At 35.4% G+C, this 16874-nt stretch overlaps 1 protein-coding gene and 1 pseudogene across 2 annotated transcripts; both read left to right on the top strand.

Annotated features, from left to right (window-relative positions):
- Positions 1-2679, top strand: part of LOC114353675 (putative odorant receptor 92a) — a 41143-nt pseudogene extending 38464 nt beyond the window's left edge.
- Positions 2680-11349: 8670 nt separating this feature from the next.
- Or-42 (olfactory receptor 42) lies at positions 11350-15817 on the top strand. 2 transcript variants are annotated; one of them, XM_028305726.1, is made up of 7 exons: positions 11350-11980; positions 13132-13297; positions 13508-13604; positions 13755-13856; positions 13919-14007; positions 15158-15224; positions 15691-15817. In XM_028305726.1, the coding sequence occupies exons 1-7, from the start codon at positions 11419-11421 to the stop codon at positions 15751-15753; spliced, it is 1146 nt and encodes a 381-aa protein (XP_028161527.1). In that variant the 5' UTR covers positions 11350-11418; the 3' UTR covers positions 15754-15817. The 2 variants fall into 2 exon arrangements, with proteins under 2 accessions (XP_028161527.1, XP_028161528.1); XM_028305727.1 differs by lacking the exons at positions 13919-14007; positions 15691-15817 and having other exon boundaries at positions 11419-11980; positions 15158-15220.
- Positions 15818-16874: the final 1057 nt, after the last annotated feature.

Below are 16874 nucleotides of genomic sequence, written 5' to 3'. Positions count from 1 at the left end.
AAATATTTTTGTTACTTTTTAAGTCGAGACAGCTTTTACTATTCTTCCTAAAGTTCAGCCTTATATGGCATTTATGCCTGTCTAACACGAACTTATAAATACATAATGATAGATAACAGCCCACGCATTTCACCAAGAAATTGAAACGTTTTTTTCCCATCAAAATTGGCTCTTTTTACCAAAATTATACAGAGATAGTTTTGGCCTTACCTTTATGCATTTTCTGTGATCTGGCAAAATCAAAAACATACCTATTCATTGTTTTAGATTACATCTGCATAATATACGTCATGATGACTGTAGATGCATTGTACACTTCATGATGGTCACACATGTCTGCATCAATTTCATGGTGCTATGCGACGATTTTCAAAATTTAAAAAACAGTAATTTTGCTGACCTCAACAAATGTATACAGAACCACCAAACCATCATAGAGTGAGCATTTTTTAAATATTTTTTCTTTTAGTAGGTTTTTTGCTTTATTGAAAAGTATAATTATTTCAGACTGTCAGAACATTTGGATGCAATATTTAGCCTGCCAAATTTTTTCAATATTCTGGTTGGCTCTTTTGAAATTTGCGCCCTTGGATTTTGTATAACCGTATGTATCACATATTTTGGTTAGTATAGAAAGCTGTCTTCAAATATGTATTTAATATAATTATGACCAATAACAAATCTCACATGTATTACCTATTTTAGGTTGGAAAATGATCAGATTTACCTGGGTATTTTCTGTTTTTATCAACTGTATTAGCTCAGACATAGATGATCAGTATTTTTGGAGACAACATTATTTCAAAGGTAAATATAGAAAACCTTTTATAGACTTCTTTTTCGTTTTATTTAGCTTTGTGTATTTAAGATTCGTAAAGAGGATTTTTTGAGTATTTGTCTTTCATATCTACTTTTTAACCGACTTCAAAAAAAGGAGGAGGTTCTCAATTCGTCCCTTATGTTTTTTTTTCTATGTTTGTTACGCGATAACTCCGCCAATTATGAACCGATTTGAACAAATCTTTTTTCGGCGTATAGGTAATACCTCAAGGGTGGTCCCATTTAAATTTAATAATAAAAAAAAACAACCCCCAAGGGTGGAAAATTGGGGATGAACTTTTTTATACGCAATATCTCCGCCGATTATAAACCAATTTGAACGATTATTTTTTTGTTGAATAGGTATTATCAAAAGGGTGGTTTCATGCGAATTTGAAGAAAATATTTCACCCCCAAGGGTGGAAAATTGGGGATGAACTTTTTATACGCAATATCTCCGCCGATTATGAACCAATTTGAACGATTATTTTTTTGTTGAATAGGTAATTGTGTTCACGCATTTGAAGTCGTTTTTTTTTTAAAGTTATACGTTATACCTACTTTTTAATTACGAAAAGGGAATTCTAAAAAATATTCATATTTTTCAGAGCTGCGAAATTAACGATGCTGTTTGGAAATGTTATTGGAACTCTACAGACGCTAAGACTCAGAGAATATTTTTACTGATAATGTTAAGGTGAGCAAGTAAAAAGTTTTCTAAAGATTTATTTTTAACGATGTCCTAGTTTCATAATTTTCCTGTGTATTTCCCTACAGTAATTATGTTTATCTTTCACATAATTTTCTGAAGTATCAACTTAGTTTTGTAAGCTTAATAACGCCCGTATTCACAAACATCACTATGAGGTCTCACAGTGCGCGTGGACACACAAAACCACGCTCGAACCAATTATAGAGCTCTACTCAACGCTCTGGTGAACGACGATCTGGTGAAGGTCGCGGGAGGTGCCTGGATGCGAGCGGCGCAGGACCGGTCTTTGTGGAAATCCTTGGAGGCCTTTGTCCAGCAGTGGACGTCTTTCGGCTGAAACGAACGAACGAACGCACTCAACGTTGTGCGTTCGATTTGCTGCTTCACTTAAGGAAACATCGTTTGTGAATACGGGTGTTAGTTAATTATGTAAATATTTATTTCACATTTTAGATCTCAAAACCCGCAAAAGTTGACGGCTTACATGTCAACAATCTGCTGCAGTAGTTTTATGAAAGTACGTAAAATGTAACGTTACAGTTAGTTGTTTACTCTGAAGCAAAAGTTACTGTTTGACATCATAGTGCTTGTTTAGGGAATTTAGTCGAACAATAAAAAGATTTGATTTTGGAATATTAGGTTTAGGTATAGATTTACCAAGTTTGAATATAAATACAATGCTGATTGCATCGCAGTTAGTAGTTCGGAAGGCAATAGAGGTGTGTCGTTGGAGTGCGAATTTGACAGCTCGGCCCGGGAGCGCCCACGTAACGCGCTGTGATTGGTCCATAGATCAGCAGCGACATTATGGCGTAGACAGTGCTTAATCATGTTCCCTTCATAAATATGCTTGTACTGCTTCTCGTATAACTAAGGCTGGATTGCTTCATCTTAATTAAACTTCCACAAACGTCAAAAATCTGTCAAACTCCATACAAAAAGCACCGGTTTGTTAAGGTCACGGTTAAATATTAGGTGATGCAACTCAACCTAACATTATTGCTTTGCTTAATTTAGGATTTGCAAGATTTCGATTCGTTATTAATATTTTTATTATCATTTTTTACTTTCAGATATTAAGTTATTCTTGGTCGTATTTCTCTATACTGCGCAGTGTGTACAAGCCGCCGGAAATTAGCAATGGATAAGTAAAGAAAATAATAAAGGTATTACATAAAAGAGATTATATTAAACTGTTCTTAATTATTAATAATAATCTTCCATGAAAGGATTTATTTTAACTTTTAGATTTCTCTAGAGTTACCTAGCTAACAAAGGCCCGTAATAGGAGAGGAGTCTCACAACTTAGAGGTACTGGGTTCAGTGCCCAGGTGCAATAATAATAAAACAATTGATCAAACTCCCTATGTTACATTATTCAACTGCTGGAAAAAACAAGTATTTAAAATTCTATGTAGCATTTAAAAGTTACGAAAAACAGTCATAATTACTCACCATAATGTTGAAAACAGCAGCACGTCAAGGTAAATACTGTGTACACCTTATTCAGTCGTAATAAGTTCGAATTTGCAACAATAAGGTAAAGCCTGATGTTGTTGTTGTTGTTTCAGCCAAATGACGTCCACTGCTGGACAAAGGCCTCCCCCAAGGTTTTCCACAATGAACGGTCCTGCGCTGCCCGCATCCAGGCTCTTCCCGCGACCTTTACCAGATCGTCGGTCCACCTAGTAGGAGGCCTGCCCACGCTACGTCTTCCAGCCCGTGGTCGCCACTCGAGAACTTTCCTGCCCCAACGGCCATCGTCTCTACGAGCTATGTGCCCCGCCCACTGCCACTTGATTTTAGCAATTCTGCGAGCTATGTCGGTTACTTTGGTTCTCCTACGGATCTCCTCATTTCTGATTCGATCACGCAGGGAAACTCCGAGCATAGCCCGCTCCATCGCCCTTTGGGTGACAACATTAACTATAATAATAAAGAAATCGCAGTAAGGAACCATAGACTTGGCACGACTTTGTCTAGATTTCATTACTTTTTAGAGATAAACAAGCAGCTCCATCGAGACTTGGCTAGTTTTTTACAGAATGTTTTTGGTGGGATTTCACTTCTTTTTGTAGAACGTGGCAAAATTATTTAACGTCGTCGTTTATCAACATTTTTTTACGATATTAAACACAAATAAACTCAACGACCTTTAAAATGGACAACGAATCAGATTGTTTTTAATTATAACATAACCTAAGCGAACCTTACAGTATAATAAACGAAATCAACGAAATGCAAATTACACAACATTCAACTTAATCGACGACTTTCTCTAGAAAGGAAAAAAATCTGGACACCGCTTGCTAGTGCTAGCGCCATCTAGCGGTGAGCGATACAGGCGAACACCACGGTGCCGGAGTAGTATTGATTATGAATGTGGTTACTCCAGATCTTCGATTTTCCTAGTTTTTATAGTTTTCCCTTTATGTGGCCATTAAACCCTAACTCTGTACCAAATTTCAGCCCTCTGAGTTAATGGGAAGTACTAGTTCTATTTTGATGATCATCAGTGAGTGAGTGTCGTAAATGCGAAACTTTGCTTTCGCTTAACTTCGGAACTAAATGACCTACAGACTTGAAATTTTGGATTTAAAGTATGTGATTATAGCTTACTAGATGACGAAAATTTCTGCGTTCTGGTCTTATCCAGAGGTTCTCAAATAGGGGCCTGAAAATGCGGCGAAATGGTTCCAGTAAAGGATGGTACGGCAGTGTTTGCTTCGCGCTCGACTTGGCGGGGGCACTGCCGTGCCCCCAGATTAAGGCAGAAAAAAACAAATGTTATCGCGTGCTAAAGGAGTACAGTGCCATCTGTTATTCCAATTAAGAAATAGTTTGTACTTACGTTTTGTTCTTGGTGAACTTGCTTTTACACTCCAATACACACTATGTCATTCTGCGACATATTATCAAGTTAAACATCGTTGCGCCTTCTGAGTTGTTTCTTTAAGAGCTATTTTGCAACAATCATGAGTAGTGCTGGCCCTAGCGACAATATAAATAAACCAAGCCGTCGCCAAAATAAAAGAAGAAGAAGAATAACCTGAAATAAATTAATTTTAACCATTACAATATAATTATCTACATCATCATTATCGTTTACCTATTACATAACTTAAGCATGTATTTAATAAAAAAATTGGGGCTTTTCAAGTCTAAAATGACTGAGGTTTAGAACTTTTTGTTTGGATTTTTATCTCTCATCTAAGTACTTAGACTTTGAAACCAGTAGAAAACAAAATGCCGATACTTTGTTTACTTCTCATTCTTCTCGTTTTCCGCTTAAGATAAGACGCGAAGTTTTTACGGCCAATGAAAATGTTTAGGACTCTCATCGGCGCTGCAACTGATTATGGCCGATTAAAACTTCACTCGCTAAACAGTTGAAGTTCGGTACTCTGTGCTGTTTATTTTTAAATTGAATAGCGGTGACGTTCCATTTGCTTTTTTGACATTCTCATTCAATTGTTTTAGGTGTTCTTTATTCAAAAAATATTGTTTTTAAAAAGCACGAGCTACGAAAAAAGAAGTATTGCTTGCATGAACTTCTGAGGAACTGTGTTGAGATTTTGGTTGAGATAAAAAGTTACTGACTATAATTCCAAATTAGAGCATAGTTTTAATGCCTGCCTACTTATAGATCATTTCATCCACGAAGACGCGCCCCACCAATTTTTGGTCGAGGGAAAGCTCATGAATGATTTAGCATGTACTCAAAATTTAACGGAAGAATGGTGAGGCGCGTCTTCGTGGATTAAACGATCTATACTTACATCTTTAAATCCTTTAATGGAACTTTTGTAGGGTAACCGAGTGTCCCTAAATTACACCACTAGTCTCTTACTCCCTTTTTATCAGTCAATGCCGTCGAGGTATGAAACCTTGACCTGTCGCTCTAGTTCACGACGTTAACTTTAGATCCTGCTCAAATTGCAGTGGTAGCATAGAGATCTGGGAATTGTTCTGTTATCGCGCGATACGTGATTACCCTGCGGCGCACTAGTAAGGACAACAGCACATCAAGCCAAACAGAGTGCAGTCTTATCTCCATGTAATAGGTATTATTTTTCAACAAAACTGTTTAGTCTCATGTGCTGTCTGTACCTATCCTCTCAGCGTCATAGCTGCATTTTAATTTTATACATAGGTTGCGAACGCGCCGCCTTATCTGGCAAATTTGCATAATACGTACAGTCAATACACCCTGTATCCTGCTGCATAATGGACCTTATTCACTTGAAATAAAGTTTGATGGATCTCAAGTTTGTGCAGCCGGCTGTACACCGGCGCCTCAAGATATTGCATGGCAGATTATCGCGTATAAGCCGTCTACGCGGTCCAATGAGATCAGTAGTTCAGGAAATGGAGAGACAATTACTATTCCTAAAAGTTAGTTCAAATTCAAAAAACATGCGAGCAATGTGTAAAATTTTAATACTCCTATCCTACACACATCATTAGACTGTCATTTTATTGAACAAAAATAACGAACTGCAAAGACTTACTATTATCTAAGCCTCCACAATGTATTTACGAGTACCGCTGCCGACTGTGAGCGCGCGTTACGTGCGGGTGCCCTCTCAGACGCATAACATTTTTCATCATAATTTAGTTTGGTATAACAGTATTTGCATAAAGTTTTTTCGCATAAACTTTGATATGCATAGTTTTCTAAATGCATAATGGTTTCTTAGGCATAATAATAACTTTCTCTAATTTTCAATACCATAATTTAAATAATTATAAATGTAAAGAACATAATTTTTATATATGTTACGGTTAAAGTGATAAATTGAAAATTATTAATAATAACCGGTTAATATGAATAATTACCGACATCCGCGGTAAAAGTGATAAATTAATCACATTTAACAGTGATTATTTGATAATTCAACCTTAGTAGGGCAGCTGACCCGGTTTTGGCCATTTCTGAAAATGAATCGATTACTTATATCAAAATAGCTAAGTAATTAAATTGAAAAATCACGATAAAAACTAAATGGCCAAAAGTGGGGTTCTTCGTGCACCACTTTTGGCCATTCATGTGGCCAAAGATGGGAAAATTCATTCATTCTGGCTCCATTAGTGGCCACCTCTCATAAACCCCTTAATAAACAAATAGCGATAAAATATCATTAGTACCACTTAAACAGTGTATTCTTTATTAAGGATTAACATAAACATTTAAAAAAATAAGAAGGATTTAGAAAATAATGATTGTTTACTCACCTGCTCGCCTTAGCCTTTTTGCTAAGACTTAAAACAATTAACGCTTCTCAAAAAACAATGACTTGTTGGATTGAAGTGAAGCTTGACACATCAAAGCTGTTAACGCTATCAGTGTTGCTAATATTAGATATTTTTATTCCCGTAAACCATAGAGTAATATATTAGTCTTTGCCTTAGTTATAACGATTTGAAGTTCTAAATGGCCACAAAGGGGTCGGTGGCCACAACCGGGTCACTTGCCCTACTAACAAATTTCATACAAGAGAACAACATCTTGTGTACGTGCTCGTGTACAGCCAAACTTTTGAACGTTTTGATATAATATATGAATATAATTTGGCATAATGAGTTTGGAATGTTTCTTGCATAATATTACTTTTCCATGGTGCCTATAACGTAATGTTTTGATTTAAAGTGAAAAATAGGTTAAGGTGCGGCGGCTTAGGGGTGGCCCAAGGGCCACCCCTAAGCCGCCTATTTAGTTTTATACACACATAAATGACCTCATATTAATCACATTTACCAAATCATGCGGTAATTATTCATAATAACCGGCAATTATTCATAATTTTCACATTTATCACTTTGACCGTAACATATACACAAAGTTTGTTTTTAATAAAATACTATAAACATAATTTAATTATTTATAACATTTAAAGTCATAAATATTGTCTATAAGAGCAACCAACATTGAAGAGTAAATAATTATGTATTTGTGATGGCATTGGTTTAGATGCCAATAAATTTTATGCCTAGAAATCGTTATTAAAAAAACAAGAATACAGAAAAAATATATACTAAAATATTATTATAATAAAAGTGGTTATGGCAAAAAAAATATGCCTTAATGATTTATTATGTATGAACGTTATGCGAAATGATGAGTATGCCAAAAAACTTTATGCACTCTTAAATTATGACAATATTTTTTATGCAACCGAATATGGACCCGTTACGTGCATACTGCGTACATTTTATCGCTTTTCTATATGCAAGTAATATCTCATTCCTTAATTACACCGAACACGGACACCGAAAAAATGCAGTTACGGCCGTCAGTAATGCAAGCAGTTGGCTGTGAACAAAACGTTCATGTGAACGAGGCCTAGGTAAGTACGTCCTCTGTCTTGTCCGTGTAAAGAAAAAGAAAAACTGCTTTTAATTTGTACGCCTATAAAACGTTTTGTCAGCAGGCCAAATTTTTACTAACCACCTAAATGTATCCTACAAACTTGCATTTCCCAAAAACATAATGCAAGGTGAGAACTGTGCAATGAGGAGCAAGCTTGAACTTAATCGTCTGCGCAAACATATGGATGCAGATCCTCGCCTTGAAATATCGCCCGTAATACTTCAGGCTTACGGGAACGCCTACAGTTGCCTCGAGTGGAAATTTGAAAATTGCTCCATAACGTTTTGATTTAAAACGCCTGTGCTAGCCGTTTCGGGTCATTACATTACATTGTGTCTTATTTGTATTCAGAGGGGTTAAGTATGCTGTACAATGTGTACGACGCATTTTGTACTAATTTGAATATGTACAATACCTATAAGCACTAAAACCTGTTCGATCATAAAGGTAGGTATATAATTCTAGAGCTCAAATACTACCACTATTTGTAAGTATGAGACTAACATCAAAAATTTTCGTTAACCAAACCATACTTTCCATATTATTTAAATCAATAAAATTGTGACATCTGATGGGTCAATAAAGATGTGATGTCTTGCTATTATGGTATATTTAATTACTTTCTATAATTATGATACACTCATTATGACTAAAAGCACCGGTTTTTAGTTTGAAGTATGTCTGTATGATATGTTTTTCAACTAATTTGCGCAGATAAAAACTAACGAAAGAAGATCACGATTTCCCAAATTTGCCCACAAATCGCGTTATAAATACCCATCTATGCCCAAGTCACTTCCATTAAAGCCCCTATAACCCTAACTATTACTACTCCCATCACCGTAGCTTCTGCATTATTTATAGAGTACGTGCATCCTCGTAAAAGTAAATTACATTACAGGCAGATCTATAACTCCTGGAAAAATATCCATAAAACTTGTCATCAGCATAAGTAATCATCATTCCGAGTGAATTTCGAAAATGTCGGATTTTCATGGTACCTTTTGATATAAAATATTATTTTATTACTGGCTAGACTCACGGCGTCGCCCGAGTGTATTTCGGTCTGTCACTTATAAAATCTTTATTGAGCGTCCCATCATGAAACTATTCCAATGAAATAATTTCAATTACTTAAAAAAGTTTCAATTACTTAATTAGGACTTAATTTCATCTCCTCTTTACCCTTTTAAGTTTTATCGGAATTAACGGTAAATTCATTCCTTTTGAAAAGTCCATAACTCATCAAAATTGGTTCAACTGTAGGTGTGAAAAATGTAACCAAATTAACATTTGGTTTGTTAGAAACCATGTTAATCCGAAGTTAATACCACTGTTCCAACTTTAAAGAAACTGGAATTTATTTTAAATGCTACTATGATACTTTTTTCTTGGGCCTAAGTATACAAACGAGCCATTAAAATAATGATGTAACTGAAATTTTCTTCCATAAATTGCTACTGAACATTAACTTACTCATAGTAACGGCTCAATCTCGTCATTTTTCATCTAAAATTAGATTCCGAGCTCACGTAGTTTGAATGAGATCGCTTCGATATCGATATCTGATGATATACTATTTCGCTTGAAAAGCCGCCGAAATGAATGATGTTCGGGAAATTTAATTCGATTGGGAGGTCCAATTTATGTCTGTCCCCGTTTAGATGAACGTTTTAGTGCTAATTTTTTATGTTTGATGAAAGCTAGTTAAGTTTTTATAATAATTAGTGGTTATTAATTTATTACAGATACTGGCCATCGGAATAGTATTTATTCCGGATTACTAAACGACTATTTTTTTAAATACTTATTAGGTACTTACTAAGTTAAAAGTTTAGACCTCTGCAGCTCTGGAGACTTTTATATTCTGATTTCATGTTTACCTACTCTATAATGATTCACTTTTTATCTTTTTTTTTACCAAATCCAGTTATGTAAATGTCAAAATCTTCTGCAACCAAACATTTAAACAAATGCCATCACTTCTGCCTTCTATTTCTCCACCTCTCAAGTATAATTATTAAATTTCCAAGAGCATCCCCTTTCGTATCACAAAGCATCGTAATTTCTCACAGTCCGACCGACAAATCTACATACAAAACGAAGGCACGGTAAGTATGAAAAAAGGCCGTTGGAGCGGCCGATAGGTCGGCCGGCGGTTACTTTATGGGGCCCATTATTCACGGGGAGCTGCCACCTGAACAATCTTTCCTGCATTGCAGTCGGACTTTCTTGGGGAAAACTGGACTTTTTGGGTACTTAAAAGGTAGAATAGTTGTATTCAAAATTGGAAGTTATTTGGAAAACTAGAAAGGGTAATAATAGCCTCAGACATTTCTTACACAGCTTATTAATCTGTATAAAAATGCAACCGTTACTACGACTGATCTATCAACAAACAGGTCGAATCACTCAATTTTGTTTAAAGTAGGTACGAACAAATACCTTCGAAATCTGGGTGACCGAATCAAAAATTAGGAGATCCGCAGGAAAACCAAAGTAACCGACATAGCCTGCAGAATTGCTAAACTAAAGTGGCAGAGGGCGAGGCATATAGCACGTAGATTCGCTGGGGCAGAAAAGTTCTCGAGTGGCGACCAAAAGCCGGACGACGTAGTGTGGGCAAGCTTCCCACTACGTGGACTGACTATGTGGTAAATGTCGCAGGAAGTGCCTGGATACGGGCAGCACAGGACCGGTCTTTGTGGAAATCCTTCCAGCAGTGGGCATCATTTGGCTGAAACGAATGAAAATTTCGAAAGTCATGATTTGCTAGTCAGTATGTCAATGCAATATTCTGCTTTCTCACACACATCAAATTAAATGATATTAATCCAGAAACACCCTTCTTGCCCTCCATTAATTCTTTAGTAGGTGTCGAATAAACACAATATTCCTTTTAGATACCTAACTATAGGTTTAAATTTCATTCATATAGGGAATTTGTAAAGTTTGAATTGACAGGCCCATATTTTAACACCCTTCAGCTATTGACATTTGCAACGAATATAATGAATAGGAAATGACATTAAGCCAAATTATAGGGCCACCGTTGATATAGGGCTTTGACAATGTAGATTGCATTTTAATTAACTTCTTTTTACTTTATTTTAAAACGATCAATACCGTTTCCGATCATAATAAGGACGCCAGTTCATCAACTTTCGATTTCATTGATTCAAAAGAGTTCAAGATTTTGATTTGAAATAGTTAAGACTATATTTCAAATTAATTGGAGAAAAATAGCAGACTGATGACTTAGGTACTGGATTTATTTGGTATTTTAAAAGTGGAATTCGTCTTCATTTCTTCCACTTTGGATAATTTGAGTCTAAAGCTTGGCAGCAAACATAGCTTTAAATAATTTCGTTTCGACAACCCTGAATAAATATTCTGTATATAAATGCCTTTTAAAGTAAACAGAGAGCAGTCGTCGACATCCTATCAATACGGACAAAAGAGAAAAATACATTTTCCGCAACCAATCTTGTTGATTAAGGATCATTTTTCCATAGCAATGGATATACCGACGTTCGAAGAACTTTTCAAACAAATAAAGTTAAACTTGTGGTTCTTCGGGATCCCGTTCAATGGCCGAAAAATTGAACTTAGATTCTATTTTATGGTGGTAGTGGTTATAATTATGTTAATTGGGGAGATTTCGTTCTTCGTGTCAAGATACGCGCCTGAAAATTTTATGGAGTTAACTCAATTGGCTTCGTGCATTTGCGTTGGGGCTCTGTCCCTACTAAAAATCTTGCCAATTGCTCATAAAAAACAAAAGATATTCGAGCTAACGGAAAGTCTCGACGGACTTTACAACACCATTCTCGAAAACCCTAAAAAGAAAGCGATCATTCGCAGACAAATGATTCTCGTTAAGATTCTAATGAAGTATTTGTTCATAGTGAACATAGCTCTTTTTGTGATTTACAACATTTCTCCGTTGATATTTATGACGTATAATTACATTGAGACAAATGAGGTGGAATTCATCTTGCCGTTTGCTTTGGGTGTTCCTTTCTCAATAGAATCCATGGCGACGTGGTTTCCTGTGTATGCTTACTCAGTTTTTTCCAGTAAGTGAGAAAAACATCTTTAGCGTTCGAAATGGTGTGCTTTAAATAGGTTAGATTGTTCGCTTAGCATTCATAGAACCTATTCTTTAAACACTAACAAACAAACGGTGCAATTTTTTTTCAACAAAAATGTTGAGTGATAATGAAACTTAATTATACAGGCTGTTTGGCGAAAGGTTAGACAAACTTCGTGGGTGTATAGGTAAGGTAATTTTAAGAACTTTTTTCTCGCGTGTTTCAATCTAATCTTTATTTATTTTATATCTAAAAAAAATTAAGCAGTTTTCAGGTCAAATTTCGGAAAAAAAATAATATAAATTTCTGATCCAGATAATGAGAAAAAAATTAGGTCACTTGGAGTCAAGTGGGCGAACTTGTATTCTTAAAATTACCTTACCTATACACCCACGAAGTTTGTCTAACCGTAGGTACTTAGGCAGAGTCGCACCACCAAACTTTAAAAAAAAACAATTCAAATTTTATTTATTTGGTAATAATAGCACACAGCACAATAACCACCAAGATTACAATGTAGTAATTAACTAATTATCCGACCAATTCGACAGGTTATACAATTTTCTTAGTATCTACTTATAAATATTAAAACACTGTAAGTATATCTAATCAAATTTTTACACTAATGTTAATGGCTTTATCGCAGCATGAAAGTTGTTTACAACTTAAGTTTTTATTTTATTGGTGTTAATGTTAATAACCGGTTATTATGAATAATTACCGACAGTCGAGGTAAAAGTGATGAATTAATCACATTTATCAGTAATTATTTAATAATGTAACCTTAATACTAACAAATATCATAAAAGAGAACACCGGCTCATTATCGCATAGGCATTGTTGTGATTATCAACTTGCTTAAAAGAAATAGGTACGTATGGAAAAACTCGCGCGAATAAGCGACTACTCGTAAGTGGCGTAAGTGGCGGCTGTGTTCAAATTTAATGAGGACTACCCACCGCTAAGTTAAAAAACAACTTTGACCGTAACTTTAATGATAACCGGTGTATTTTGTAGGTATGGAGTTTGGACAGATTTTTGAAAGTCAAAGTAAAATGGTGCAACCCAGCCTAAGTAACTTAGAATTTCTTTTATTTAACAAGAAGTTACTTTTATTCCTGCACATAATGTTTCAGGTTTTGTTAGTGTTTCGTACTTCGTGACAGTGGATGCACTGTACTGCATACTAACCACCCACATTTGCAGCAATTTGTCAATGGTAAGCGAAGAATTACAAAACGTCGATACCTCAAACGAAGACGAACTTAAAGAACTGGTTAAGAATCACCAATATATTCTCAAGTAAGCCTCACTAACTCACCTTGTTATAGATTATCTTCTGCTCCTTACTATTTTATGCCGTTGCCGTCGAGGTTAAAAAATAATGGGTGAAATAAAACAAAATTTAAATTATCTGTCTGTTTGAATTCTAATCGAATATTTTAAAAAGAAGACGACTTTTCACCCTAATGCTCTTTCAGCGGCGAATGAATAAGTAACACTCTTTTTCAGGCTATCTGAAAATTTGGAAGAAATCTTTAGTTTGCCCAATCTTTTCAACGTTATGATGAGCTCTCTTGAAATATGTGCGGTTGGATTTAATTTGACGGTGAATATTATTTTTGTTTGAGCACAAAATCTAGTAGTTTATCCAGTGTTAGATGCAAATGTAGGGGTTTTAACTTAAGTTTCATTGGTTACAATAACAGATTATTAGATAAGGCTTACTTGTATTGTATTTTATTATTGGTGGTTTCAGATGGGTCCAGTTAGTGAAATACCAAGGAGCGTCGTCTTTTTATCCTCTGTGTTACTTCAGATTCTGATGCTGAGCGTCTTTGGAGAGAAGTTGATCGAAGAGGTGGGTAAATATCCCTAAATAATAAAAACCAGGCAGTTTTCTTTAAAAATCATTTTTTACAGAGCACGAAAGTGGGTGATGCGGCATACAATAGTAAATGGTATGAAGTGGATCAGAAGACGAAGAAAACTATTCTTATAATCATGACCAGGTACGTATCTATGAGGTACATAGTGATGTATATGAGTTTGTTGAGGCGCTTCTTCTCAGCTCTTGCTAAATATTTGTCTCCAAGCGCTGGTAGGTCAAAAAGGAAAGAGACATAAGTTGACGATTTGTAATAACTAGATAATTCAATTCGTCTTTTATACAAATACATTTAGATTTTTTTTGCGTGTTTAACCAAACTTTGAAATAGTCTTTAAAACTCTAAGAGCTCTTACACACGAGCAGCACATTGACGACAGCAAAAGCGACCGCAGTCGCCGTCACTTGTTGGCAGCTAGCCGTCGACGGGCCCGCAGCAAGCTGTCGACACATCGACGTCTGCCGTCGAGCTTGCTGCGACGACCGTGTCGGCGTACGTCTTTGTACAGGAGCCAGATGAAAATGGATTTCATTGAAGAAACACTGTTGTTGCTTTTACTCCGTCGTCGTCGACGAAAGAGAAAGAACCGGTCATTGTGGGTTTAAGAAATGTTATTGAATAGAGAACGAGACTACACACACCGAAGCCCATGCTCCATTTTTTAATGTTTTATTATGGTAGCCTTCCAAATTCGAGTTCCATATTATTACATTGTTTTTGACAGCACTACTTAATTAGCAATTCCGAATCAATTTGTTCGGAACTCATTAGGTGTGCGTGTAAGCTCCTGGACTACTGACAGTTGACCTTCAAAATGGCGGAGGCGGCTAGCTGTCGCCACCTGTCGGCGGCAGCCACGAACGCGTCGACAGCACGGCGGCGGCATGTCGACAGCTAGCCGTCGCCTTCTGACGTCAACTGCAGTTACATGAGTCGACAGCAAAATGCTGTTCGTGTGTAAGAACCCTAAGGCTGAGTTGCACCCATCTTTGACCGTAACTTTAACGATAACCGGTCTTTTTTGTATGGAGTTTGACAGATTTTTGACGTTTGTCAAAGTTAAAGTAAGATTTTTATTTATTTATTTATTCATGAATAGAACGGCAGTCCAATTACACTATTCAAACAAGACGTAACAAAGTTCAGAATAACATTTAAATGCCTACTTATAAACAATTTAACTTGAGAAAAGTACATAAATCAGATGGTGGAGATGGTGCAACGCAGCCTAAGTTACTGTGTGTACCTGTCTAATAAGTTTGTATTTCAACAGATCTAGCAAACCACAACAGCTTACTGCTTACAAGTTTTCTGTAATATCCTACGGCAGTTTCACGAAGGTAAGTATTTTTCCTTTTAATTCCATTGTTTGAAGTGTTTTAATATTAATTTCTTTTTCACGATCCCATTTGCTACCTACAAATGAAAAGCAAATAAAAATGTGTCTTTGGAAGGTAAACACTTTTATCGAATATATGGTTTTCAGATTTTATTAAAATCCTGATCCTGAATTAACTAAAGTTAAAAACAAACTACTCTCTGTCATCTTACAAATTTTTGTATAAATGATAATACATTTTCGTTTTATTTACTTAGGCTGAGTTGCACCACCTAACTTTGACCGTAACTATGACGATAACCGGTGTCTTTTGTATGGAGTTTGACAGATTTTTCTAAGTCAAAGTTAAAGTAAGATGGTGCAACCCAGCCTAAAAATTGTTATTGAAACATTGCAGTCTTAAATATCGGTAAAACATAATAATACTCAATTTTTGTGTCCATACCTACTCGTATTTATTGTTTCAGATCATTAGTACATCCTGGTCCTATTTTACTATCCTGAAAACGGTTTATAAGCCTCCAGAATAGAAATATCTTAGAACCATTTAATAGAGGAATCAAAAAAGTTTCTGAATGTTCCAGAACTTACTACTCGTAGTCAAATTCAAGACACTATTATTAGAAGCACTAACATTGTAAAAATATATTTAATTAGTAAATAATTTATACTGCTTATGTGTTTGTAATTACTGTTTGAATCATTTTAAGTCTTATTATTATAATAAAATTGTTAGGAATAATTCAAAGTACCTACAGGGTACTCGAACATGTATTTCAGGTATTACAAGGATACTTTAAAAATTAGGTAGGTACAACAGAATATTTTTAACAACCAATATTTTTTATTACAAACAGTCTAAAGTGTTCTTTTCAGCGATGATTTTTCAAACAAATGAAAATGACCTTGGCTTTTCAAGATTCCGCTTAGCGGTACGAAAATTCGTATTAGATTTTATTTCATGCTGATTGCTACAATACTTATGATAATTGAGGAAGGCGGTTTCGTTCTCGTATCAGATACGCCTCTGAAAACTTGCAGGAGTAAACGCGATTGGCTTCATGCGATTATCAGGGTACTTTATCGGTCTTAAAAAACTTCTAGGTTCTGCTCTAAGTAGAACAAATAGCAAGTATTGTTTTGGTTAGGACCTTGCAGATATTGTGAATTAACACGATGGATAAAAAAAACAAAAATGTCGGTCGATATGCGATGGCTGATACGTCATCACTATTTAATGGTGACGATTCATTCGATTTAGTGACAATGCCCTTAGGACAGGAAAAGAAGCAAAACCTTATATACTTTTTAGTTAGCTATCAACTCTTTGCTTCTTACTCAAAAATGTATACAAAAGCAAAGAAAAAATACTCGTTAAAGTTTTAATTAGTTAACTCGTCTATACTAGGTAAACGGGGTCTTTTCTCATTTTTAATTAGATATTTTACTTTACATGACAACTGTAATTTAAAACCCAATTTGCAATACTTCACTTACAAACTACGATTAAATTTTTGCTTCTTTATCTGACAGTTCGAGGTAAATTATTTAATTTTACGGTTCTCAGAAATTGTCAATATAACTTTTTCATGAAAAAGAAATGAAAATAAATTATTGAAAAGCTATAAACTTTACCGTGGCTTAGGAGAGG

Source organism: Ostrinia furnacalis, unplaced genomic scaffold (assembly GCF_004193835.3).
Source record: "Ostrinia furnacalis isolate ACB-3 unplaced genomic scaffold, ASM419383v2 OfSCF1780, whole genome shotgun sequence".
NCBI classification, from domain to species: Eukaryota; Metazoa; Arthropoda; class Insecta; order Lepidoptera; family Crambidae; genus Ostrinia; species Ostrinia furnacalis.
Note: the sequence above shows the minus strand (reverse complement) of the source record. Positions and strands in the feature narration are given on the sequence as shown.